Below are 26,695 nucleotides of genomic sequence, written 5' to 3'. Positions count from 1 at the left end.
AAAATACAAAATCATTTCATCTTTGTTTTATTTAGTTAAAATTAAATATTTTTATGAAAATTAATGAATATATTTTTATTGAAAACATCACTCATATTAATGAGTATTTTAATGATACTGATTTAATGGATATATTTTATTAAAAAATTAAAAGTGAAATTTTTTTATTAAAAACATATTATGTTAAAAATACAAAAAATTGATAAACAATTACTATTTTTATATACTTAAATTTAACTATAGGGATGCCCGAGGCATTACAAAATCAATAATAATAATAATAATAACGACTTTATTAGAACTTTAGTCTTTTTTAATTTGGCATAGGTATGATTTGGGTATCTTTAATTTTTTTACTTTTCAAGTGAGACAGGTGTATTTACTTTTAAAATTATCCAAATTTAGTCTTTTAGCTGATTTTCATCTACTTAAAACTTTAGTCTTTTTCTTCATGAGTAACTTTAGAACAATATTTTTCAGTTTTTATACATTTTATTCTCTGATGAAGAAAAAGAATAAAAACTAAAAACTCTTTTCAAAATAGAAAACAAACATCCTCTTAATTTTTCATTTCTTTTACTCAATTTTAATTAATTAAAACAGTCAAATTATTTTAAATAGTTTCCCTCAAAATGTATCAATCTTAACGTCAAATTTCTTTGATCTTAAAAGAATATTTAAATCCTGTAAAAATTTTATTTAATTTTTTATTTTAAAAATTTAAAATTATTTCTTACAATAAACTTAACATAATCTCCTCAAATATTTAGATACAAAATATAATTAGAGGAATTTAAGTAGAATAAAATCAATAAAAAGATAAAACTTGTATTTTTTTTTAAAGAGACATAATTAATTTTAAAAAAATGAAGTAAAATCACACAGAAATCAAACTAAAAAGATAAAAAAAAAATTCTAATAAAATATACCAATTCTAAAACCTTGCCACCAGCTAGTCACTTTGAAAAGAAACTGAAATAAACTAAGCGTAACGCTCAAACTTACATTTGGTTGGTGTCTACGAGACCCAGAATAATAATGATCCTCTCACCCCATATGATACCAATAAGCTTATAATACAATCAATAGGCGTTCTGAGGGAAAAATCAATAAATTAATAATCAATGTCTTAATGAATCTTCATGTTACAGAAAATTACAAATTGTGTTATCATCAGATGGGTTATATGAATTACAATGAGATTTATACAACTTTTTATTCTCTATCATCATCAGTGAAGCTTACTCTGTTTGTTATCCCTCTTAAGCTGAACCTTTAATTTCTTACCACCTAATTGGCAACCATTCATCACACTAATGGCAGCTTGAGCAGCTTCTGCAGTATCATAACTAACAAACCCTGCAAACTAAAGCTAATAAGACACTAGCTCCACATAAAACCCATCAAATTCATTACAAAACACTAGGCTTACCAAAACATTTGCTTACACCAGTAGCTTTATCAACAAAAATTTTAGCACTCAAAACTCTACCAAACGGTTGAAAAGCATTTGCAAGGTCTTGGTCTCCATACTCTTGTGGTATGTGATAAATAAAAAGATTTGCACCAGACGGTCCTAAGTCAGAGAAATTAAAATAATGAGCAGAATTTGAATTAACAAAAAAGCTAACATTTCCTTCTCTGAGAAACATATGGAAAAAGGTCTACTCCATATTTACAGATATGCATGCATTTTAATTATGAATATACAATACAGAATTGAAGATGTAGATAACCACCTTCAATTTGACCACTAGAATTTTTACTGGCACCTGAAGATGAAACTGAGTTGTTATTCCCGCCTGCAGGTGAAATAGAATCAGGAGAACTACACACAAGCCTCGGACTTATCATTCCTTCAGGGTATGCCATAGGATGCTGTATTTGTATACCTGGCACTGCAGGATAAGAACCAATGTAACTTGCATAAGGCACAGGATAATTCATATTGTGACCAAGATCAGGCCTCAATGCATTTCCTTGGTTCATGTGAGGCATTATATTATGGAAACCTGGTTGATTCTGCATCGGTGGAAAGCGGTATGGCATGAGCCTATAGCCCCCGGGAGCCTATTGCAAAAACATGATTGTTCAAACATATACCTCCATCAAGATATTAGGCATGAAAAATACCAAACATTGAATTATTCCATGAATGTAACAATTTCTAATACGATGACATGAGTATACTGAATTCCCTGAATTAGTAGGGAAAATGCTGTTAAGTATTCTCATAGTGCATCACAATAGAACCAACCTGATAACCATATCCGTTATATGGAGGAACATAACCCATTGGTAAGGCTCCAAATAATGAGGGATGCTGACAATCAACATGTGACACAGTAGAAACTTGAGATTCTGCTTTCTGAGCCCTTCGAACTTGTCTTTCCTTTTCAGTATCCGCCCATTTAACCACCAAAGGAACACTTGAACCCTATAGAAGAAAAATAACTATCAAATTGCAATTGTTTGAATTCACATAGTTGTTGAGTAAGCATTAAGTTGTGTTAACATACTAAAAAAATAGGTGACAGGAAGTATAGTATTTCCTTAGTCAACTTACTGAAATGTTAGTCGCTGAGGAAATGTAAATTATAAATAAAGCCTATTCCTATTGGTTCTGAATGAATGAGATGCTTGTGTAACTCCACTAAGACACATTATATATGTTGATTGACTTTGTGCACGAGGGTTTATGTGTAACAATCCCATGTTTGAGTTATATTCAGCTTGCACTCATTTAATGCAAACAAATAATAAGCCTCATAAACCAGAGCTTGAGTTTTCCTTTCCAAGATTGGATCCAGTTCAAGCCTGTCATATAAAAATTGAGTCAATCTTAAGCCTGGAATATTATCTTACACAAACCAATTTGGGGCACTTTTTTATTTTATTTTATAAAATTGCAGAGCACGTAATCAATTCTAGATTTCCAAATCAAGAGGAGTAAAAATTAAAATAATAACTAAGTATTTGTGCCCCTACAATGAAATCTGAGACACATGATCAAAATGTTCACGTCCCTCACCGACAGGATTTTGTGGCTGAAAGCTGCTTGAAGGTCCAAAGTGCTGCAAACACCATTTACAATTGTAATCGAGTTTAAAAGCTCTTTTCCATTCCACCACACTATAAGAACCAAAAAAATGATACTGAATCCAAGCCAGCTATAATGAGTATGAATGATTAATAATGCCCAATCCATTAAATTGAATATCACTCCGTGCTAATTTACAGTTTAGTCAACTGTATGAGCAAAATTGCAAACAGTGCCTCCAAATTGGAAAGTAATATCAATTGGCTGACAATACAGTGGCAATTTGCAAGATATACATTAAAGCAAACTCTCTCATTTCCTGCTTATCTATTAATATAGTAATCGATGGAATTTTTCGACGCATTCATAATATTGTACCCTGGTTCCCCTAGCACTAATAACCAAATAAATCGTTTACAGTCAAATATTCAGGTGATGGTTTTAACAAACACCAACCTCCATTATATGCTTTCCATTGATTTCCCCAAGAGCAGCAACGGCCTGTTCTTTGGTTTCATACTTCAAAAAAGCACATCCTACACAAAGAAATATAGCTACGAATGAGGTTTTGCCACTAAGAAGCACCAAAGCCCAAAAGGAATAAAGGATAGCTTCAATGGTAATATTAGGACCTTTACTTGTTTGTTGAGAACCTCTTAAAATCTGTAAATCCTTTATGGTTCCATACTTTGAGAAAAGATTAGAGACTTCAACTTCAGAAATATTCTTTGGAAGCATGCCAATAAAGAGTTTGTGTTCTGGACACCCAAAGACAACAAAATATTATTTATGAAGGAATACTGCATATTTTCTAAGGTATAAAGAGAAACTTCTCATTCATTAAATACTGCATAACAAAGGAGTTTTAGTATATGAATGAATCTCAGAATTTATCAGCTGAACAAAATATTTAATTACAACAATGAAGATATATTACACCTAATCTTTCCAACTCGCCATCTGCATACTTCACTTGCAACGGACTAGAGGCCTGAATTGGACACACACAAAAATTATGCTTCCCAATCAGAATGAGAATTGTACTATCATAACATCATAGTTATCATGCAATGTAAAAAATTAAAATAAAGTATTTATTGCACATTTTTATTTTCAATGTAATAAATATTTTTTTAATAAAAAATGTTATTTTCAAATTAAATTTAATACTTAGAACTGGAACTAACAAAGGAGATAATCATATTAGGTGTTTAGTTAAGCATTAATAGTAGGTGTAGGAGGCTTGCTAAATAACAAATATACCCATTAAAGGCTAGATACAAATCACTAAGAATAGAGCCATGTTGTTGGCAAACGAAGAAATGGAAGTCAGCATCAGCGACTTTCATAGCAGTGGTCATTAATTCCACACTATCATTCATCAAAGCCCATGCCCTCATTTGAATATTGTCAAAAGTAAACAACAACAATAAAAAGAGGGAAAAAGCACCCCAGGAAGCGTTTTCTTGTTGTGACAGGCATTGACCGCCTTATCCGCCTCTTCCTTGGAGGGACAGATTAGAAAGCAACAACCTGCGACGAAACAGAGTCAAATCCGAAGAATGTTGTTACGAACATTTGAATTTGAATGTTTCTAGTTACCTCGGGAGGCACGAGTGGCTTTGTCTCTGATGATGTTGACCTGCTCAACCAATGCCAAGTCCTTGAACATTTCGAGCACTTCATCTTCCGTCATGTTCTTAGGCACTTGGCCAACGAACAGTTTGACACTATCCTGGCTAGATTTACTCTCTTCCTTTCCTTCCGCCATTAATAACCAATTGTGTGCGTGTGCGTTTGATTGGTTTTGAAATTGGAATCAGAAACTTAACTTGGTTGTGATAATTATTAATTAATGGATGATATTTTACCAATATACCACCACGTACAGCTTTTATCGTGCCAGTGCCAGTGCCGTAGTGTAGTGGGTGATGCTTGCTATTGCTGAATGGTGAGGTGGGTGCATTTCATTCTTCATTCTTCCCTCTCACTCAAGTTTCTAATCCTAATCAAATATAAAGAAATTGAGAGTTACATGATTTAACATCATTGGAATTCATAATCACATTTTTAAACTTAAAACAACTATTATTAGTTGATTCACTGTATTTAAACTCAAATCATAAATTAAACTAAAATAATTCTAATTTGTTCAGTAGTGTTTATAACACGTTTTTAAATTTGAATTACTTAATCTTTAAAAAAATATATGAACAATATTTACAAATTTAAAGAATTAGAGTGAAAAACTTACACTCTTAAATATTAATGTGTTTATCGTTAAGTTTTTTAAAAATGACTTTAGGCACTATATATATATATCTACATTAGAACTTAGACATGTTTTAATTTTTAGAAAATGCTAAAAATTTGTTTTAAGTCTCTTAAAAGCTTTTTTTTTTAATCTGAAATTAGTTCTTAATTGATCACAATTTTGAAATTGATTCCTGTCACGTAACTTCCTTTTATTTTTGGACGATGATGTTTGTTTTAACAATGTTAATGTCTTATTAATCTCAAGTGACAGGATGTGATATTTTTGTATTTTGCTAATATTCATGTATTTAACAATGTTAAAGGTGACTCAAAAATTCCCATTTGAATTTCCCATTTTCGTGAACTTAATATTCATATTAATACTTAAATTTAGCTTCAAACGCGATGCATATGGTATTGTTGAAGTCAAATGAAGTCTGAACTCTTAAGCAAACTATATTTCTGATTCCTTAACGTTGTCACTTTTTATTGTAAGTCAAATTTCATTTGTGCGTATTTAATAAAAAAAATTCCTTTCAAATTTATATAATATAAATTCCAATAATATTGAAGTAATTATATATAATTTATAATCTAAAAATTCACTCATATAATTTTGTGTTAGTATTACATCATACTTGAATAATTTTTAATAGTCGACCAAAGAGAAAAGAATATTCTTTAGTTGACGTGAGATAGAATTGCATCATAATCTTCTTGTTTACAGTATAATCAAGAATTCAAAGCCCTTCAAAGCTGTTGACTTAAAAATATAATTTTTCGTAATATTAAATAAGCATTGTATAACAGTGTGTTGTGTATAGACACAAAATGAAAAATAGAGCAAAAAAAGCTATGTTATGACTTAGTTGTATTTGTGTTATTCTATTAGTGTCGTCTCTCTCAACGTACATTTAAACGCATAACTTGTAACTTATTTGATGTGTATGCAGTATGCGTAAATGCTTTTGGAAAGAGAAGATTTTGTAATGGTAATTGGGAGGAGGTTAGACACAACATCATTATTCAGATTATATTAGACGCAACATAAGGCATCATTATCATTACTCATTAGAAGAAACTACGTAGACGGAATTTGTGAGGCATAGGCATTATTTTAACTTGAGAGGAACTAAGACGCAACACCATCATTACTAATCACTACGGCCTAAACCAGACTATAGAAAGAAGCTTCCTAAAAATCAAAATGAGTGGTTGCACACAAAATTCCAAACAGGAATATCTGTCAAATTATAGAGCATTAAACCACTAGTCTGTACCTTTACACAATTTCTCCAAAAATGTACTAACTCTGCCAAAAATCCCAGCAATTTAGAAAGCTCTTTAACCTTGAATACAAAACAAGAACCGGAAAGATAAGGTAGCACTATCTGAGAGATGAGAAAAATCATTTTCGCATCAAAATCACCATAAAAAACAATCAATACCCTTTTGCCAATACAGTGCTCCGGTAAGAGAACAGGAGTTGGAAGAACAACCATCCTGGATCTCTAACTGGTCATGACCACACTGCAGTGGTAAATGGAAAACAATGAGAAAAAAGGCATGACAACCACATAATATTGTTGAAGCTCTTGTTATTGTTTGCATATTTGCGAGTCAAAAAAGGTGACCTTGTTCTCCAGGGAATGCACCTTGAATCATCGGTGCAATTAATGAGAATAATTATCTAAAAGAATTCCCCAACACGGGAGTGAATTGTTTGTAGAAGGGGTAGTTCTTCGGCAGTTCAGGAATCATTAGGGTTAGTTTGGTCTGGGAACTAGCCCAGTGGACACTCCTGTCACTAGATTGCCTTCAATCCAGCAAGTTTCCTTAGCTCCTCACATAATATAAATGTAATTGTGGTTTGTGGCCCTAATCTTGCAAATATTGCAAAACCCCTGACAAAAGGTAAAGCATTAACAAACTAATATACGAACGAAGTTATGCATGCTTCCTACCCCTAAGAAAATATAAGCAGGTTGAGTTCTTATGTGCTTCTAATACCTCTTCTTCACGCCGAGACAGAAAAAAGTGAGTCATAAAGACAGTAGTTGTGATTTGTGATAACTTTCACAAAGTCATTCATTATAAAAGTTTTGAGATCATGTAAAACAAACAAGTTCCATGCAAGAATTCTGAACAAAATAAACTCACCCTTTGTAAAGTGCCATTGGGCCCTCTGTAAGCAGAACCTGAAACCACATTGAGAAATGCATTAAATAACAAAGGGAATTTATAGTGAATTCAGACATGAAAATGCATCATTCTATTCATAGTTGGGGTATATGAAAGTCATTCCATTATTATTATTATAAACTATTAAATTGAATAATTTCATCCTACTTTAATTCTTTGAACCCATTTAGAGAAGCGGGAAAGAGAGAAACGATTTAGGGCTTTTTTTTTGTTGGTAACAACTTCAACACACTTTCTTTCGCTCTTTCTTGAACAATGATCTTTACTATAGACAAAAGAAGTAGTCTAAGAATTTTCTAAACCAAAATACAATGCAATCATTATTCTTGGACCTTTTGGTTATTATTATAGAAAAGCTGCTAGCACATACTTAAACTGTGTTTGTTTCTCCGTTCAAAATTCCATTTTTTCTACAGAAAAAATATTTTGCTTTGAGAGAATGTACCTAGTAACATGTGTTCCTGTGCTGAGAAATGTGTAACCTCTGTTTGAAAAACAAACAGGAACTTATCCTCGCAAAAACAAGAATCAGGAAAGCCAAACCATACTCAAGGAATGCATGAATGCAGCGTAGAACTTGTAGTCAAAGTGCCAAGTTATCAATTAAATTCAACCTTTCAAAGTAAGATAAATTCAATCTATCAAAGATTTTACAGGATTCCATTATGCTTCAAAAAAATCCTTGTTAAGAAGAGTTTAATGAAGGCCACATAATCAAATTACAACCGCAGAGTAAATCTCACAGGAACACAATTAATACAAGACTTAATATAGATAACTATATGAATGAATTGATTTAAAGATCTATTGCTTTAAATATTTCCAAACTCCAACTATTTTTGATGTATAAGTATGACCTCCACTGAGAATTATTTTCTTTTCTTTCTTTCCTTTTATTAGCACCACTAAGGAAATGGTTAAAAAATCTTGTTTCCCAAATCCCTTCAGTCTATTACAGCTGGCACTTGAATGCTAAGGAGTTGATTTGCAGATCACTTGTATATTAAGCCATGCCCCATTTTAGGCCAAAAATGAGCTATGTCCTTCAAACCCTCCAACAATCAAGTAGTCATCATCATGACATTAAAATGCCTTTTTCCTTAACATTGTTACAGGATTAAGCCAAAAGTTTGTGAAGTTTTGAACAATGATGAATAAATCTCTAATTCTATTTGGCAATAACAGAATCATGTCTACGAAGAAGCAAAAAAGTAGTACAAATGAAAAATTAGAAAAGAAAGTTGAGAAAACAACATTAATACCTCGTATGCACAGTGAAATCCGCCTCTATAGATTCTAGCTCCCTTGGATTCTCGTTGCAACATGAGACGTGTTTTAACCATATCTATGGGTGCAGTTATGAGAGTGCTCATTATGCCAGCAATTGTGCTTGCGCTATATAAGGTACAAACTACAATTAGTTCAGTTAGGTCAGACAATGGAAAATGATTTTGACAATGAAATAATGATAAAATGTGAAGGCATGAGCTTGAATTAATCCAGAGTTGTTTGGTGTGTAATCCAGAAAAAAAAAATTGTTTCAGCTGAGCAGATGAATAAAACAGAATAGAAAACTTTTATAAGATATTTAATTCAGTTTCATTACACAATAAAATCAATTCTAAAGCATATTATTATTTGATTTGTTCATATTAAAAATTTAAATTTCGAGTTCAAGTGTCTTCAGACTATTTTAGAGCTGCCATCCGTGATTTTGGCCAATCTTCAGGCTATAGCCAAATTCCATTTACTTTGATTCAGTTTGCATCACAGAAGATGTGAAGAAGAAATAAAATTGGCAGCAGTGCCATACATCAGATGTAGATGAAATCCTTCTTTCAGAGATGTCCAGCTCACTAAAATCTGCATAAGGAGAAAATAAAACAAATGATAAGAAAGTATTAATAGGATTAACAGTGAAGACAAAATAAATAAGGGAGAAGAGAAACAGAAAAACTCTTTAAAAGTTGACCTGCTTGGTTTCATCATATGTAGCCAGCTGGGATGCAGTCAAGGCAGCTGCTCTGGCCATGGCAGGGCCTACCCCCTTCCACAGAGCTTTGATTCCCTCTTCAGATACAGTCCTCTGAAGCTCTGAAATTGGTCTGGTCTTTCTCATGTCTGGATTCATTTGTAATCGCACCTGATTGTGGGAATATGATTTTGAAGATAAAAGGGAAAAAATATTCAAGTAGTACTAAAAGATATGATAACTCACCTTGAGAACTTCCATTGGGTTGGTCAGTGCAGTCGAAATAGCACCAGCAAACATTCCCGAAGCAATTTTAACTAAAACACTGGAGGAGCCAAAAGCAAGATCACAAGCATACTTAGAGGGTTCATACAAGCCCAAGCGGAGTCCTCCATAAACAACTGACCTTGTTAGTGCAGGGGTCAAACCCAAATACAAAGACTTTGGTCCTTCATTTTTCACCGTACTTAAAAGTAATTGTCCCTGAACAAATGTTTAATTGATAAATTTTTTGCACAATAATGTGATAACTAAGGTCTAAAGAGAAAAGGTTGTACTCAGCAAACTACCATTCCACTCAAAGGACCCTTCTGGCCAACAAGTTGCATTTGTAGCCTTACTTTCAATACATCTGCATGTGCATGGTAGGTAGGAACATGTTAAATAGGTATATTTAATGATTAGCTAAGTATAATATGCAGGCTCAGTCTCATGTAACCTTCACCAACTTAAAGATGGAATTTCCATTGCAGCTGCAAGCTTGATTTGTAACTTCTACAAATTTCCAATATGGTTGGTCACTAATGAAATATGGCTACTCAAATGAATAGAATAAACACCTAACTTAGTCCTCAAAATATATATGTGACATCACATTGTTTTTCATTTATAAATATATCAAATTGGTCCTCCAAAGATACAAAGGTGACGAGACTCATTCAACAACCAACTAACACTTATCCAGTTTAGTTTATCAATATTATCACCACATGCTATCATAACACTTTTAACATACTGGAGTTTTTCTCTCCTATATAGCTCTTCTACAGTGAGGAGTTCCCATTAGAAGAAAAAAGTAGCAATTTCAACCATTGATGAGAAAATCAGAAAGCGGGTTCTAACAAATTCATAATTTGTAATGCATGTGCCAGAATTTTATCATAATACCAGCCATTGATTCTCAATTTTGTGATCTATATTTTGCTAACCTCCATACTGGTTTTTTACATTTTTTCTAAAACATGGATCTAGATTTTGGCAAGCTCAATACCAACCATTGATTCTCTCATGAACAGTTCAGATCCCTCACTTTTCCTCTTCCTAAAGTGAACTCCTATCAAACCCAACCTCTATATACAGTGTCACACTTTCAGTTAGTGAATACAAGTCAACTCACTCTCAAACTCTTTGGATATGCAAGGCATTGAAATTGTCGTTAAATGTCACACTTTTGCCATCAATTTGGTCCTTAAAATGAAATAAAATTGCCCATTGAAGGACAAAAGTAATGGTATCAATTAAGGACCAATCCAATGTCATTCATGACTTCATGTCTCGTATATTACTACTACCAAAAAAAGAGTTCTAAACTGATATAAAGTTCAAATTACAAGTATCCATAAAACAAAGCACAGCTTTATGATGAAAGGCAACAAGCATAGAACATTTTGAAGAAAAACTATTTAGGAAACCAAAATTAATACCCAAACAACCCTTAACAGAATAAAAGAAGAAATCCAAGTAATTAGGAGGGACACAGAGAGAAGCACCTAAAGGGTGAGTGATAGCAGTTGCAACTGCAACAGAAAGTCCACTTGTAGCAAAATGATTGAAAATAGTGGAAGAAGACGCAGCCCAGTTCTGCTTCTCATCATTTCCAGCTCCTGAGACGTTTTCTTCTCAATACTCAACATTCAAAATTACAACAAAATAAATCACGGGCACGCATATTTACCTTTAAAAACGTTGTCTTTTTTTCGAAAAATTCAACAACATTGAATGTCATGAAAATGGATTGAAGAAGTAGAAGCAAACGTAACCTGAAAGTGCCGAATTATTGGAAGTAGAATTTGAAGGCATATTGTAGCTTTTTCCTGGTTATCGTTGCTGTGGGGGGAAAACATCAACAAATCTTCGCTCTCTGATTGGTGATTTGAAACTGAGGAAACGGAAATGAGGGGAAGAAAATCACCTGCACCTTCGGCATCGGAGCAGAGTAGAAAGGAATAATAATTAAACAAATAGTCTAATAAATAAATATCAATTTGGTGCTTGAAAAAAATTAATAACTTGAAGATCAAATAATAAATATGTTAATTTTAATAATATTTAATTATTATCACTTAAAGATATAATAAAGTATGATTTAAAAATAAATTATAATTTAAATATAATTTTATTCATTGATAAATCCTAAATTCTAAACTCACTTTTACAACACTAGGCGATATTTAAATAGATAAAAGAAAAGGAATGTACATTCTTTTTAGTCACATTAATTCAATAATAACACATTTTTAGTGATTGAACTTATCTAATAATTAAAATAGTTTACACACTTTAATCTTTATATTGGTGAATGAATGCCGAATTATAAAAAATAACATACACAAAATAAAAATAAAAAATAAAAAATAAGGATGATGAAAGAAAAATATAAATAAAGTTAAGTATAACAACAAACAAATAACTATTATGATACTATAAACTTTATTTAAGCAAATGAAATTAAACTTTTAAACAAAAATAAAGAAAAACAAATTCAAATTAATAGTATTTATTTTTTAATGAACCGCATGTTAGTCATACAAATGTTGAAAAAATTAGTCTTTCAAATTTTTAAATAAACTTATTAATTTTCAATCACGTTAAATAATCTAACTAACAGTAAACCTTATTTATAACATATAAGATAAGAAAAAATTAATTGTTTTAAATTATTTTAAAAATATTTATAAAATTAAACAATTTTTTTAAAAATAAATAAATACATGAAAGTGTAAATAAATGAAAACTATTCTATTTCATTTAAAAAGATAATTAGATATTCAAATTTGTTACGTAAAAAAAGTAATATTATTTATTATAAAAAATAAGTACAATTTTTTTTTTATTTAATTTAATTTGAATCATCACGCACTTAAATATAGCGATAAATCTATCACTAAAATTATATATATATATATATATATATATATATATATTTATTTATTTATTTAAATACGAGACTTTGAATTTAAAATTTTACTCAAATTATACCTACTACTTGCTACTTAAATCAACTTAGGTAGATAAATAAATACAAATTTTAATGAAAGAAAAAATAACCAATAATATGAAGATAGTTGAATTTAATTAATGAAGAGTAATTATTTTGACCAATTAAAATATCACGTTTAAACATTTTTCAAATAAGATAATTTACGACCAAATAATAACAATCAAATGAAACAAATGAAGAGTTAGCTCCTGGTAATGATATCCAGAGAGTTCGACAGTTTGGGCGCAGCGTTGATGCTATAATCCACTCCTTCCACTTTTCACTCCCTTTCATTCCTCAAATCAAGCTCTAGGTTTTCTCATCGTTCATTCCTCTTTTCAATTTTTAGGGTTTTAACTTTCTCTCCTTTTCAAGTTTTCATAATTTGCTCCATTGTTAGGGTTTTTGGCTGAAGCCTTCCACATTGAAACAAAATGCCTCGGTACAGTAACTTCGTCATTGAACAACTCGCGATAGCTTTGCATTTCAGTTTTCATTGAATTCATGGTATTCAATTCCTTTTGTTCGATTTTGTATTGCAGGTACTACTGTGACTACTGCGATACCTATTTGACCCACGATTCTGTAAGTTGTTTCCCTCACTGATTGCGTTTCCCTTTTCACTTCGAGTTAGTCAGGAAATAGCTTATTTATTCAGTCGGTGATAGCCAGTGAAAAAGATTAATTCTTCTGATTTTTTCGTTTTCTCATTTTTCCTATCTGGCAGTGGTAAGGTACAATTGCAAACTTTATTTGAACTGTTTTCCTTATTATGCGTGATTCTAACGTGTAGTAGAGTTTTGGCTTAATTGCATTCTTGGTTCTCATATTTCACCTAAAGTTCCTTAATCGTCATTTTCTACTGAAATAATAGGTGGCTTGCAACTGATTTGGGATAGGAAGTGGGTTTTGAAGAGGGAGAAAGTTTGGGATTTTCTAATTTTGGTGGAAGTCTAATGTTTTCATTGGTGAGTTTTGAGCGTAAGAGAGTTTAAAACTGTTTAATCAGTTCAGTTTGCTGAGATTTTGAGTAGGAAAATGGTATTTTAAGGTTTTGAGTAGAGGAAAAGTGATGGAAGGATTTTATGTGGCAATTAAAAAAAATCGGGGGATTAAATTTGCGTGAAACATATTTGTGGACCAAAATTGCACAGTAGCATAATTAAGCTTACAGTGTCCATGAAAGTTAGTTAGTCACATATGAACATCAATATGTTGCTAACTTTGTTTGTGTCATATTGCAGCCATCTGTTAGAAAGCAGCATAATGCAGGTTACAAACACAAGGTATTGTGCAATTTTCTCACTTCTTAAAGTAAGTACACTGCAATCGGTACCATATTCATGACATTTAATATCTGCTCATTCCTTCAGGCTAATGTGAGGTCCTACTACCAGCAATTTGAAGAACAACAAACCCAAAGTTTAATTGATCAAAGGATCAAAGAACATCTCGGGCAAACTGCAGCGTTTCAGCAGGTTGGTGTGGCTTATAATCATATGATGGTTCAGAGGCCTACCCTTCCGCCTGTATTGCCACCACCAAGATTGCCTATTCCTGGTAATGCACAAGTACCTGGAAGTCAACCACTAATGCCAGGGATCAGACCTGTCCTGCCTAGACCTGTTCCTGGTAATTTGTTCTCACCTATTCCTTACATAACTTCCATAAAATTGCCATCTCTTCTGATTGAAACACTCACTTTGGCTTGGGATACCATTCATGTCTTCGGTTTTTACATGCAGACATCTGTGGTTCTTTTCTATGTTATTTTAACAATGACTCTCGACTTGCATATCCTAATCTAATTATTTTTGGTTTCTGCAATTGCCTTGTTATTTAAATTTCCTTTTTAATAAGTGGTTTTCAACTGGAGTTTACAGGATATGTTTCTGCGCCTACCATGCCTCCAATGGTACCTCCACCTGGTGCTCCCCAGATACCAGGTCAGTTAAATACCATACCAAGGCCACCTTCATTAGCTCCCCCTCCAACAGTTCCAGGAAGTGCTGCTGCACCAGCTTCTAATGGTGCTCCCTCTATGGTATCATCAGCAATGTATCAAGCCAATCCACCTGCACCATCATCTGGAGCTTATGATAATTACAATGCCAATGCTCAAGCACCTGAGGGCAATCACTGATCTGATCGAACTGGTATGTTATTTTATATTGATTACTGGATTTACATTGATGCAATACTTTTTCAATAAAATTTAATTGATATTTCTTTCGTTTTTTTAATCGGACATCAGGAGAAGGCATAGTACTTGCAGGGATTCAATAATTCATCCAATTCTACTAATCTACATTCTTTTCCTATTTTATTTATTTGTGTTATGCAGTTCTCTCTGAACAGTCCTACCTCTGTCGGACCACAACTATCTGTGCTCTCCCTGCTTGCTGTGACTCTTCATTTTCCGTTTGTAGTCATATTTGGAGCTATCTTAAACTCGATTATTGTATGTAGCATGTCAAGCAGCTTGAATGCGGCAAAAAGTTTTTTGAGTTACATTTTTTGTCTTGGATGAAGATTTATATTGAAGTGCTAATTGGTTAAAGTTTTATGACATGAGTTGTTGATAGTTTCTATTCAGCAACTAATTTATTTTAATATGAAATTTATCAGTATAAGCGTAGTTGTACTGCAAGATTGAGAAAGAATTCATATGAAGTGTTATTGGCTCTGAAATTAGTAAAAGAATTCCATGTTGAGTTGAATCACTTAGTTGTTTTTTTTTTTTTTCTGAAATGTATGAGTTCACAGTGCATTTGTCACTTGCAAGTGCCTTCGTTACAAATTAAATTTTAGTAAAATTTTGAAAGTTTACAAATCATTCTTTAAAAAAACAAAAAAATTAAGATAAGTAATCTTTCTTTCTAACAGTTTCAAAGTTGAAACATTGTATGCATGAATGTTAATATTTTTATTTTTTTAATTTTTTAAAAAATAAAATATTGATGTAGAATCGTGACGTTGAAAGTTAAAAGTAAGATATAGGAGAGAGATTGAGATTAAGGAAGGGAGAAATTTTTTTTAAAAAAAAAAACTTTCAATGAGACTGAAAAAGTGGTCTAACAAATTTTTATCAAAATGTTGAAAAATAAATTAATATACTATATTTTATGCATTAGTTTAAATAAATTTTTATTTATATAATAAAATTTTTATACAGGGGAGTAATAGATGGACATTTAGTTTAGTGGTACGATTATTGCTTATGATGTGCTCCAGAGGTTCAACTGGTTCCGAATTTAATTCTTTAAATGACCTGCATCACTTTGGTTAAAAAAAAGAGACAAAAACTGCTTTCGAGTTTAATTCTTTAAATGCCTTTTGTCATTACTTTGATAAAAAAAAAAATATTATTCCTAGTTTGTTTGGAAAAGAATAAAGATTATTCTCTTCATGAAATTGATGACTTTAAAAGTTATTATCAGTTTGTTTGGGAAAGAATAAAGATTATTCTCTTCGTGAAATTGATGACTTTAAAAGTTATTATTGATAATGATCATATTTTAAACAAATATAAATTTAATTTTTTATTTTAATTATGCCAAATATGATAAAAACATGTGAAAAAATTTATTATCATAAATAAAAGTCGTCGCAATCAACACTTTAATATAAAATATGAGAAAACAATTTATATGAAGAAAATAACAGATTTTGTTGTAGGATAATAAAAAAAAAATTTGTGATTCAAATATTATCAATATCTTTTTTTAACCATATCAAATGTAGTAAAAATACATGAAAAATAAATTTTATTATCGTAAACAAAAATTGTTGTTTACATTACACAAAATAATTGTATCACGTAGAGGAACAATTTTTGTATATTTATTATCTTGTTGTAATCAAAAGTATTAGCAATTAGCACTTCAATATAAAATATAAAATACGTGAAAATAATTTATACGATAATGAAATTTTTTTTGTTTATAATAGTTTTTGTTTTACGATGATAAAATTTTTTGTGATGCAAATATTATCAATCTCTTATTTTAACTCTATCAAATATGGTAAAAACACATGAGAAAAATATTTAAAAATATAAACTAAAGATATACAAACAAAGATCAGTCTCAAACTAAAAAAGCAGAAAAATTAAGTTAGACACAGTTAGTTACAAGTTTTTTTTTCACGTATTTTTACTATATTTGACATGGACGTATTTTTACTATATTTGACATGGTTAAGATAAGACAAAAAGATGAGAGAATATATTAGGTTGGATACTCGTTAGTTACAACGGCTTTTTTTTTTTTTCACATATTATTACCATATTTGACATGGTTAAAATAAGATATTGATAATAAACAGAAAAATTAGAGAATATAGTACACGTTTAAATTTATATTTTAATTATTATATATTTTTTAAATAATGCTATTAGTTAAATTTTTTAGAAATAATTATATTTTTTAGAAATTAATATTGTTTTATATTTTTAGTAAAAATTTAAAGAGAAATAAGAATAAAAAATGTGATAAGCAATGAAATATTGGTACTGATAAATAGTGAGAAAAAAATTATGAAAGTAGTAAAAAAGAAAAAAGAAATAAAATAAAGATATTGAGATGTAAATATCATAGTATTAAAATATTTAGAAAATGTAGCAGAAACCATAATATTAAATAAATAAATAAAAAGTAAAAAATAAAATAAAATTACTTTTCCTTCTCTGATTATATAATCATTTACTCACTCCTTCCCTTTCCTGTAACTCACTTGGCTGCATTCTTAAGCTTAAAAGTTTCCTCTCTCTCTTTCTATGTACATGAATATCAGTTCGATAACTTGCATTTACTTTAGTTTATGTTGAATGATTTTAAGTTTTTTGAGAGGTATTTCTTGTTGCAACATCAAGTCTATGTATGTCTTGTAGATTTGGTTATTTCCTAATTTATTTTAACATGCTGGTTTGTCTCTCTTCAATAATAGTTTAGTAACTTGTAAAATAATAATAATAATAATAAAAGATAAAGCATTTGCATTAAGATGCGAATGCTGATTTTTTTTGTTATTATCTTGTTGTTCGCAATCGACAAGAAAAATGTAGGGTATGATAATTTTGCTTTCGTGTATGATTCTATTAGTATTGCATTTTCTAGCTTACCTTTGCTAAGGAAAGATTTGGTAAATAGGATATATTGTTCAAGTTACAAATTATTATGTGAATAGGAGCCAATGTAGTCATTGTTGCTAATATATTCAGATATCGGTGGGTTCCATAATTCCTTCTATTTTAATTGATTGATTAGAGAATTGAATTTGAAAGCCGAGATTATGTCTTACATAATTTATGAAGAAAATTAGTTGTTATAGTTGTAGATGTAAAATTTCTCTTAATTGTTCTTCTTGTGAATTAATAATGATTATTCTGTTGGCTGTTAGTAAAACCTTTACTCATCTTTTTGTTACTGTGTGTCCTAGACTCTATTTCTCTTGAGAATAGATTATCCTTGTCCTAGACTCTGTTTCTCTTGAGAATAGATTATCCTTGTCTCAGTAGCAATTCTTGTTTGCGTTCCTATTTCCATGGTTTTACTCTGCAGAAGTTGCTGTTGCAGGTGAGACAGCTGCTTCATTTCCAAGTGAGCCAATGGATATCATGACTTCTAATTTCATTTAATCCAACCTTCAAACTGCTGAGTTTTATAAGATTTTATTGTGTTAATTGTGGTGGGCCAGTTGTGCAAGATCGATTCAGAAGGAAAAGTAACGGTTGCTCCTGTGTGATTGTCAAGGTATGAAATAAAAATGGTTATTAATAGTTTTTTTTCCCTTCTTTATCAGTACTGAAACTGTTGGCTTCTTGGATGATTTCGGGAGGAACATGAAGCCTATAATGTTCTGCAGTGAAATCTAATTGATTTTCAAGTTGCATAGATTTTGTGCTTGACTTTTCATTTGAAGGTTATTTCATTTGAGTATTTACATGTGGTTTTGATTTTTTAATGACTATGCCGCATTCTCGAGGCTTTTTTTCTCAAAATATAGTAAATTTAAAAATAAATTATCAAAATAAAGTGTTTATAAAATATTTTATCGATTTAAGATGATTTTTGCTGCGTTTGAGTATTAACTCTTATATAGCTGATATTTTTTTTAATAATAAAATATTGAGTATAAGTTATATAAAAGTTGATATTCATTTTTTGATAATAAAAAATTAAGTGTTATCCGTATATATACTGACATTTATTTTTTATTATTAAAAAAATAATATTATAAATTAATCTGCAGCTTATTTCTATTCTTTGATTAACATTGTGCTAAAACTTCTTGGGTTGGATAATTGAATGTTATCTTTTTCTTCTCCACGACTAAATAGAAAAAAGTATCATAACCGATAGTTAAAGACTAAGAAAAAATAGAGATAGATTATAGCAATCAAACTATAAAAGAGAGTTCTATAAAGTGTTCTTTAGTTTGAAATTAAAGAGAAGAAAGATACCTAATTTTATTACTTATCAAAATATACGTGTAACGTTAAGTTAATCGTTTAATTCATAATATTATTTTTTTAATAATAAAAAATAAGTATCGATACATATACGAACAATATTTATTTATTTATTATTAAAAATGAGTGTTAGCTTTTATACAATTGATACTTAATATTTTATTATTAAAAAAATAAGTGTCTGTAACAAAAATTACTTTAGATTGAGAAAATGAGTGTCGATTTTTATATAACTAATATTTAATATTTTATTATTAAAAAAATAAGTGTCGGTGGCAAAAATCATCTTAAATAAAAAAAAATGTTTTATAAACACTCTATTTTAGTAATTTATTTTTAAATTTACTATATTTTAAGAAAAAAAAGCACATTATTGATGTTACTGTTATTCCTTTTTTTACTCTTTTATTTTTATATATTGCTGCCACTCTAATTTAAGTAGAAACCTTTGATTTAGTACGATATATCTGTTGCAAGTTAATCATTAAATTAAAAAAAATGTAAATGATTAGTAGGATTTGACTATTAAATTGGGATAATTGTAAGTTAATCACTTTATTTAAATAACAAAATTAACAGTTGTTATAAAATAATTTTTTAAATATATATTTATAAGTTTAGATTTGATAGTCTCAAAAATGAGTTGGTCAAGTGACGAATTTTGTTAACACGTGGATAGGGATAGAAACAAACCAGGGCAGACCAAGCTTTATTCTAAACAAGCCTGGCCGGTAACATAATTATTAAGCCTGAATTTGGCCTTATTACTTGTTAAAAGCTTTATTTTAGGCCTGGTCTGACTTGTTTCAGTGGCTTGACCTGGCCTGAAACCTGTTAAAAAAAATTAATATTAATAAAAATAAAATATTTTATTATTAAATTAGTTTATATATTTTTCTAATTTCTATCTATGTTCTTAATAATTATTAAATAATTATAATAATATTTATATAATTTTATAAATAATTTTTAAAATATTATTTAAGTATTAATTATAAATATTTTATATTAATAAATTTTATATTTATTTTTTTTTATTTTTTTAAATTATATAAATAGTAAATATTTTAGTTTTATTTTAGAAACATATTTTATTTATTTAAAGACATCTTATATTCAACAAATAAAGTTATAGTAAATACATAAAATTGATAAAAAAAATAACATTCACACAGTTTATTGAATCAATTAAAAGAAAATTATATGTTTTTTAAAAAATAAATTTAAACTTACTGCAATATATATATATATATATATATATAATGACAATAATAACAACTATTAAATTAAAAAAATAATTACAAAAAATAACATTTATAAAATTTATTGAATCAGCTAAAAACTTATTATATTTTAAAAAGTAAATAAATATCGTCATTATAAAATTTGTAGATGATAAATACTTATATTATAAAATTCATAGATGCAGAAAAATAACATATGAGCATAGGAAGAATTATTAAAATTTATATTTAAATTAAAATAACTTATATTTCTAAATTGTTATCTTAATTAAAAAATATGTGATAAAACTTAATATAAAAATTTAAACTTAATGTACTATATATATATATATATATATATATATATATAATAAAAACAATAATAACTATTAAATTAAAAAATAATTAAAAATATTTAATTTTATTTGTCTTATTAATTTGTTATTTTAAATTAACAAATAAATGTAAAATTAACTACACTATAATATTAATGTAATATAGAAAATATTACTGATACAATAAATTAAAACACATACTTATAAATTACATATAAATTGATAAATTGACTAATAATTTAATTAAAACATGCGCAAGTTATAAAAATATATATTATTATATAGTTTATTTATAATTATATTATTTATATTATTTGCTACATGGTCTGATTATATATATATATATATATATATATATATATCTATATATATATATATATTAATACATATTATAATAAGTTTTTTATTTTATTTTGTTATCATTTTTTTATAAATTTTTACTTTCAAATAAAATATAATTCAGATTTAAGCAATCTCTATTTATTATAAATAAAAATAATTATAACATAATATATTAATATAATAATTAAATAATAAAATTAATAATAATAAAATTAAGAGTATACAAAATATGTTAATATAATTTTATTATTTTATTTTGTTTAGTTTTGATTACGTCTTATTCCTATTCAAAGATTTAACTATTTTTTAAATTGTTTAAATATAATAATTTATTATTAAATAAATTTATTATTTAAAAGTGTAATCATGTATAAATATTTTTAATTTTTAATATAATATAATTTATGTTTATTATAATTATAAATAAATAAAATTATAACATAATATATTAATTTAATAATAACATAATTAAGAATATAAAAATATATTATTAAATAACTTTATTATTTAAATATATTTTGATAGCTCTATTTTTAAATTATAATATATATATATATATATATATATATTTATTTATTTATTTATACAGGCCGAAGTGTCAGACTTAACAAGCTTTATAAACAGCTCAGACCTGACTTATTTACTTAAACAGGTCTTAAAAAAGGCCTGAGCCTTGGTTGTTTATTAAAAAAGTCAGGCCAAGCCAGGCCTAAACTAGGTTAGGCCACAGGCCCCTGTCAGGCGGCCTGGCCTGTTTCTATCCTTACACGTGGATAAACTCAATCTAATCAAATTACAAATTAACATATTAGTTTGAATCAACAAATTACAAATTATCAAATTGATTTGAGTAAACGAGTTATTTTAAGTAAAAATATTAAAATTTAACAAAGTATGAGTTAGATCATGAGTTTGTAAAATTAAAATTTAACTCAATTTAATGACTCATTTTATATGTTTTTTTTATTAATTTTGCACTATTTTAATTTCTCATTTGTTTATTTGAAGTAAAAAAGTTAAAAAATGATGAGTAATTTAACTTTTTTAATTTTTAAATGTTGTATATTATTTTAAGTTGTAAAATGAATATTAAATTTTATAATTTAAAAATATTGTTAAAATTTATTTTTTAATTTGTATTGCTTGACTCTTTATTTTATATTAATATTAAACAATTGATATTGTATTTATTATCTTTTAAAATTAACAATTTTTTATTTGATTTTAATTTATTTATTATTTAAGATGTTGAAATTAGACTATCAATCATCTACAAAATTTTATTTTATTTTTATAGTGTTGTTCCTATTGATCCAACTTTTTAACTTAATCCAATCTATTTGTGATCAGGACAATTCAAGTCAAAGTGGATCAATAAAATTTACTACAACCAACCCAAGCTAACCCAACCCATAAAATTTGATTGGGTCAGATAATTTTTTATATTAAAACTCATTTAGCCCAATCCTCAAATAAATCTGATAATATTAAATATTTATTAATAAATTCTATTAAAAATTGTTAAAATTAAATATAGAAAGTTATAATATTTTTAAAAAGTTACAAAATTATTTAAAATAGTCATATGATTTTACGTTATCTTTAATTTTAATTATCTATACACAATTATTGAGTCAAGATTTGTCATTTTCATAGTAATTTACTAAATATATATGTATAATTGAATTTACATGACTTTTTTGTTTATGTTTAAATGTGCACAAGAGTTTATATATTTTCGAATACTGTTAATAAAAGACAATTAAGTTGAGACTATTCTAAAGTTACTAGGATAGGATATAGAGAATGTAAAATGAGTATGAAACTGCACAGTTGTAATATGGTAAATTGGAAACCAAGGTGCGACTAAAGTGCAACTATGCTGCCATAACCCTATGAGAAGGAGCCCTAATGTACTAAACAGGCCATGACCATAGCTAAGTCTAATTAATTGCGTTGAAACATTATTAAAAAATTATATTTAATTTATTTTTAAGGTTAGTTCATAGTTAATTTTTTACGTCATATAAAAAGTATTTTGTTCAGATTTTTAGTTAACATGAAATACATCTCAATACCTGTTTATCCTAGGATAAAACATTTAGGGTGTGAAATTTGTAAGATTATATTAAAAAATCAAGCGTGATTTATTTTTTAAAAAGTTAGCTTAGAAAAAACTTTATAAAGTAATCTGATATAATTTCTACATAATGTGCATGTTGGCATTTGAAACTACACTGCACTCTAGTTGTGAAACATGACCTTTACTTCATAACTTTTATACTAAAATGTGAATTCAAGTTTAGATTGGAAGTAGATTGCATTTTGCCCAGTTGCACAAAAAATGTTACACTTGCATTTATATTTTTTTTTCTCTTTGTATGGTATTTCATTTTATTTATTTTTTATCATGATCAACATTTTGGATACATTACAACTTATATTCGAATAGATCATGTGTATAACATTGTCAGTGGAAGTCATGAAAAAAATTTTATCTGTGCATTTTTTTTAATTTGATATTTAAGAGGTATAACATTTTATAATAAAAGTGTTTTTTTTCTTCATTTTGTTTCTTAAGCTTTTGACAGATATTGTTTATTACTCTAGAGATGAGTGTCTCATGAGCCGTAATAGTGTTTCTTATAACCAATATGTGGAAAATTTTGATTTTGAGTTGTCACATTGAAGTACAACAAGGATGGCTGTTGCACACTTCAGTACAAATTGTAGTTGTCAGCAGAATACAGTGGCAGATAGACACCAATGACCAAACGAGGTTAGTGAGTGAGTGTCAGTGACACGTAGTGCTGTGCATTGCAACTATGCAAGAGTTCAATTCAAAAATAATAAATGATTAAAGGGTATAACGGTAATTGCAGGAAGATGATTAACAAAATTCAGTTCATCAGCACTGCTCTCAACTTCAAAAACAGGCATTAAAGCGCCAATTAGAGAACAAGGGAATTGACCCTTTTAAGGTATTTTTTCCTTTAAGGTAACAGGAAAAAAAAAAAAAAAAAAAAATCTTAGTATACAGTATACCAGATTTCAAACCCAGAAACTGAAGGGTATTAAGAAAATATTGGCGGATTTTGAAACTGATATTTTTTGTGTGTCTGCTTGCATGTCGAACACTTGCCATAAACCCCTACATTCAGTTGTGCTGAGTTGTTCTCATTAATAGGGTCAAGGCTATATAAAGTGCCTCATTGCAGAGTGAATGTACAAACTTTCTCGGCAGAAAATGGCCGCTCCTAATGAGACTGTCTTTTTGACTGAGAGGAATGCAACAAAGCTGCTTAAACATATGGGAAGGAAGCTCCTCAAGTACCTGACTTCGGTTGATAAACTTCTGGAACTACTTGATGTAATGCCTCCTCTTGCCTTTCCTCTGTTTTTCATATGCGCATGTATATCTCTTTGGTGGATTTTTTTCTCATGAACTTCACTGTGTCTTCTGAATTGATCATGAATTTTCTATCAATTGGATGATAATTTGTTGAGTGCATTTGTTAGTGGCTTGTGTTTCCGCTGATTGATGCAGATATGTTTTCTTAACATTTTTTTTTGTGATACCTCAAATGGCTTGGCACCCCTAATTTTGGATATTTTCCAAAGAGATTCTGTAGATTTTAATTTTTTTTCAAAACTATTGTTGTGATTGTTTTCAAGGTCTAACTCGTGTTCCACTTTTTCTATAGCCTTCAAGTTTTTATTTTTGTTGAAGTTTCTGACTTGGAGTCTCTTTGGGTCCTAGTGGCTCTATTCATTTGTCTAATGGGGTTTGTTCCTGCAAATCCCCTTTCAATTTCTGACTCATTGGTTGAATAGAATGACTGTCCATCTTGATAAGCCCTTTTGGATGTCTAGAGCCTTCTTTGAAGATCATATCTTTTTTTTGAACTGCGGTGCTTAATAGAATTAATAGTTAATACTAATGGCATTCGTTGATTCATTGCATAACTACAGTGAATAAGACTTTTTACTGAGGTAGCACTTGGGACGCTTCCCAGATTCCTTAGGGGGCTATTTTCCCTTGACAAATAGAAATCTGAGATGCCATGCCAGAGAGCTTCACCATGAGGAGGCAGATACATTGGGAAGAGCAAGGCAAAAGACAATGCCTTGCAAAGGGAGCCAACTTCCCTTCCACCAACGAACTACTCTTTCAGTTAATTGCTAGGATTTTATAGAAAGGAGACTGCACCAAGGATTCACCACCTTGACAAAAGGGAAGGTTTTCCTTGTGTGGTTAGCAAAGCCTTGACCACTGTGTGGCTGTAAAGCATGATGACCATATCAATTTTGTTAACCTGACTCTATCCTCCATATAATGCCCACACTCACTCAAGAGTCAAGACTTTACACCATCAACCTGCATCGGCCATCAAATGCAGCCATTAACCTGGTACCAGGAAGCTCACACTTCCTTTCAGCATAGCATGCTTACTGGTCAGGGACCAATCTTACATTAATATCATGGTAGGTATGCCCTTCACCAGAGAGCAGAGAGCAATGTCCTAGGAATTCCTTTTGAACCTCTATAAAATCCTTGCCTTGATCAATGAATGAAACAGACTTCCAAAACAGAACAATAAAATCCCATTTGCTCCCAATTGATATGCAAAGGAATTGGGTAGCTTTGCTTCAGATATTTTCTCTTATTATTTGTAGTTTTATTTTTCTGTTTGTGTAGGATGTTATGATTCTTCTATTATATAAAAAAGATGTGACATCCCGGGTGCTGACTAGGGCAAGAAATGATGCCTCTGCAATGAGACACACACAAGGAGTGACTCCTAGCAGGTTTCCAGTGAAAGAGACACATGAATGAATTGAATGTATATTGGAATAAGAGAAATCCAAGGACTAGATATGCATCAATTGAGCTGAAATAATGAAATGGAGTATCAGTTTAACTCTTCTCAATAAACAACATAAATTAGGGGTTCTCCCCGTGTATTTTAGCGCTTAAAAATTTTGGAACAAAGTTTTAACAACATTTTTAGTATAGGCCTTCCAAGCCTGATTGAAATCTGACACTTTTTTTTTTTGGTTTTCTAAATTTTAGAAATTGGAGCTCATATTATCATCCTTGGGTCAAGGACCAACCAAGCCAATTCAAGAATCACTTGTACATTCAATGAAGGCATTGATTTCTGATGAACTTTTGCACCATAGAGACCAGGGTGTTTAGATTTCAGTTACATCTTGCCTCATTGAGATTACAAGAATCACCGCACCAGAAGTCCCTTATAATGATGAGGAAATGAAGGTATTAATTTTAGTTTGACGTATTTGTCTTTTTTCGATCAAACTATTGAAGTATTTTGTACAGTGTTTATTATAGATGATGTTAAGGCTTCTTTATACACATTTTTCTTGTTTGAATTAACATATATGGCATTTCATTTCATGGAAAACAGGAAATCTTCAAGGTCACGTCACAGTGAGAGCTTTTGAGAAATTGTCTCACGTATCTGGCCATGGCTATGAAAAAGCGCTTACCATACTTGACAATGTTTCAAACATCAGATTATGCTTGGTCATGCTGGACCTTGAGTGTGACGACCTGGTTATTGAAATGTTTC

General features: G+C 29.4%; 3 protein-coding genes across 9 annotated transcripts; 1 reads left to right on the top strand and 2 right to left on the bottom strand.

Annotated features, from left to right (window-relative positions):
- Positions 1-1,221: 1,221 nt before the first annotated feature.
- Positions 1,222-4,829, bottom strand: LOC113873123 (RNA-binding protein BRN1-like). Of its 2 annotated transcripts, none has more exons than XM_027511113.1 (9): positions 4,643-4,829; positions 4,491-4,573; positions 3,980-4,031; positions 3,673-3,798; positions 3,497-3,576; positions 2,258-2,437; positions 1,740-2,070; positions 1,433-1,576; positions 1,222-1,359 (listed from the first exon to the last, which is right to left on the bottom strand). In XM_027511113.1, the coding sequence occupies exons 1-9, from the start codon at positions 4,809-4,811 to the stop codon at positions 1,232-1,234; spliced, it is 1,293 nt and encodes a 430-aa protein (XP_027366914.1). In that variant the 5' UTR covers positions 4,812-4,829; the 3' UTR covers positions 1,222-1,231. The 2 variants fall into 2 exon arrangements, with proteins under 2 accessions (XP_027366914.1, XP_027366915.1); XM_027511114.1 differs by having other exon boundaries at positions 3,679-3,798.
- Positions 4,830-6,446: 1,617 nt separating this feature from the next.
- Positions 6,447-11,673, bottom strand: LOC113872136 (mitochondrial substrate carrier family protein ucpB). Of its 5 annotated transcripts, XM_027509439.1 has the most exons (10): positions 11,510-11,524; positions 11,240-11,353; positions 10,199-10,244; positions 10,040-10,101; positions 9,717-9,953; positions 9,471-9,641; positions 9,312-9,361; positions 8,761-8,893; positions 7,457-7,494; positions 6,447-7,200 (listed from the first exon to the last, which is right to left on the bottom strand). In XM_027509439.1, exons 3-10 carry the CDS (start codon positions 10,215-10,217, stop codon positions 7,104-7,106), a joined length of 807 nt encoding a protein of 268 aa, XP_027365240.1. In that variant the 5' UTR covers positions 10,218-10,244; positions 11,240-11,353; positions 11,510-11,524; the 3' UTR covers positions 6,447-7,103. The 5 variants fall into 5 exon arrangements, with proteins under 5 accessions (XP_027365240.1, XP_027365236.1, XP_027365237.1 ...); XM_027509435.1 differs by lacking the exon at positions 10,199-10,244 and having other exon boundaries at positions 11,240-11,365; positions 11,510-11,673; XM_027509436.1 differs by lacking the exon at positions 10,199-10,244 and having other exon boundaries at positions 11,510-11,673.
- Positions 11,674-12,909: 1,236 nt separating this feature from the next.
- On the top strand, positions 12,910-15,442 carry LOC113872900 (U1 small nuclear ribonucleoprotein C). Of its 2 annotated transcripts, none has more exons than XM_027510781.1 (7): positions 12,910-13,042; positions 13,130-13,171; positions 13,272-13,314; positions 13,974-14,015; positions 14,103-14,361; positions 14,613-14,885; positions 15,074-15,442. In XM_027510781.1, the coding sequence occupies exons 2-6, from the start codon at positions 13,164-13,166 to the stop codon at positions 14,870-14,872; spliced, it is 612 nt and encodes a 203-aa protein (XP_027366582.1). In that variant the 5' UTR covers positions 12,910-13,042; positions 13,130-13,163; the 3' UTR covers positions 14,873-14,885; positions 15,074-15,442. The 2 variants fall into 2 exon arrangements, with proteins under 2 accessions (XP_027366582.1, XP_027366581.1); XM_027510780.1 differs by having other exon boundaries at positions 13,002-13,042; positions 14,103-14,376; positions 14,610-14,885; positions 15,074-15,272.
- The last annotated feature ends 11,253 nt before the right edge of the window (positions 15,443-26,695 follow it).

Source organism: Abrus precatorius, unplaced genomic scaffold, assembly GCF_003935025.1.
Source record: "Abrus precatorius isolate BTA unplaced genomic scaffold, Abrus_2018 Scaffold7, whole genome shotgun sequence".
Taxonomy (NCBI): domain Eukaryota; kingdom Viridiplantae; phylum Streptophyta; class Magnoliopsida; order Fabales; family Fabaceae; genus Abrus; species Abrus precatorius.
Note: the sequence above shows the minus strand (reverse complement) of the source record. Positions and strands in the feature narration are given on the sequence as shown.

Excerpts from the sequence above, each read along its gene's own strand:
- LOC113873123 (XM_027511113.1), bottom strand. The coding sequence starts at position 4,811 with ATGGCGGAAGGAAAGGAAGAGAGTAAATCTAGCCAGGATAGTGTCAAA. Across the intron at positions 4,032-4,490 it reads ACAAGAAAACGCTTCCTGGG|GCCTCTAGTCCGTTGCAAGT; the intron begins GTGCTTTTTCCC and ends TGTCCAATTCAG. Across the intron at positions 2,071-2,257 it reads ATAACGGATATGGTTATCAG|GCTCCCGGGGGCTATAGGCT; the intron begins GTTGGTTCTATT and ends TTTTTGCAATAG.
- LOC113872900 (XM_027510780.1), top strand. Across the intron at positions 13,315-13,973 it reads CCTATTTGACCCACGATTCT|CCATCTGTTAGAAAGCAGCA; the intron begins GTAAGTTGTTTC and ends GTCATATTGCAG. Across the intron at positions 14,377-14,609 it reads TCCTGGTAATTTGTTCTCAC|CAGGATATGTTTCTGCGCCT; the intron begins CTATTCCTTACA and ends AACTGGAGTTTA.
- LOC113872136 (XM_027509435.1), bottom strand. The coding sequence starts at position 11,549 with ATGCCTTCAAATTCTACTTCCAATAATTCGGCACTTTCAG. Across the intron at positions 9,954-10,039 it reads AGGGTCCTTTGAGTGGAATG|GGACAATTACTTTTAAGTAC; the intron begins GTAGTTTGCTGA and ends ACATTTGTTCAG. Across the intron at positions 7,495-8,760 it reads GATTTCACTGTGCATACGAG|GTTCTGCTTACAGAGGGCCC; the intron begins GTATTAATGTTG and ends ATGTGGTTTCAG.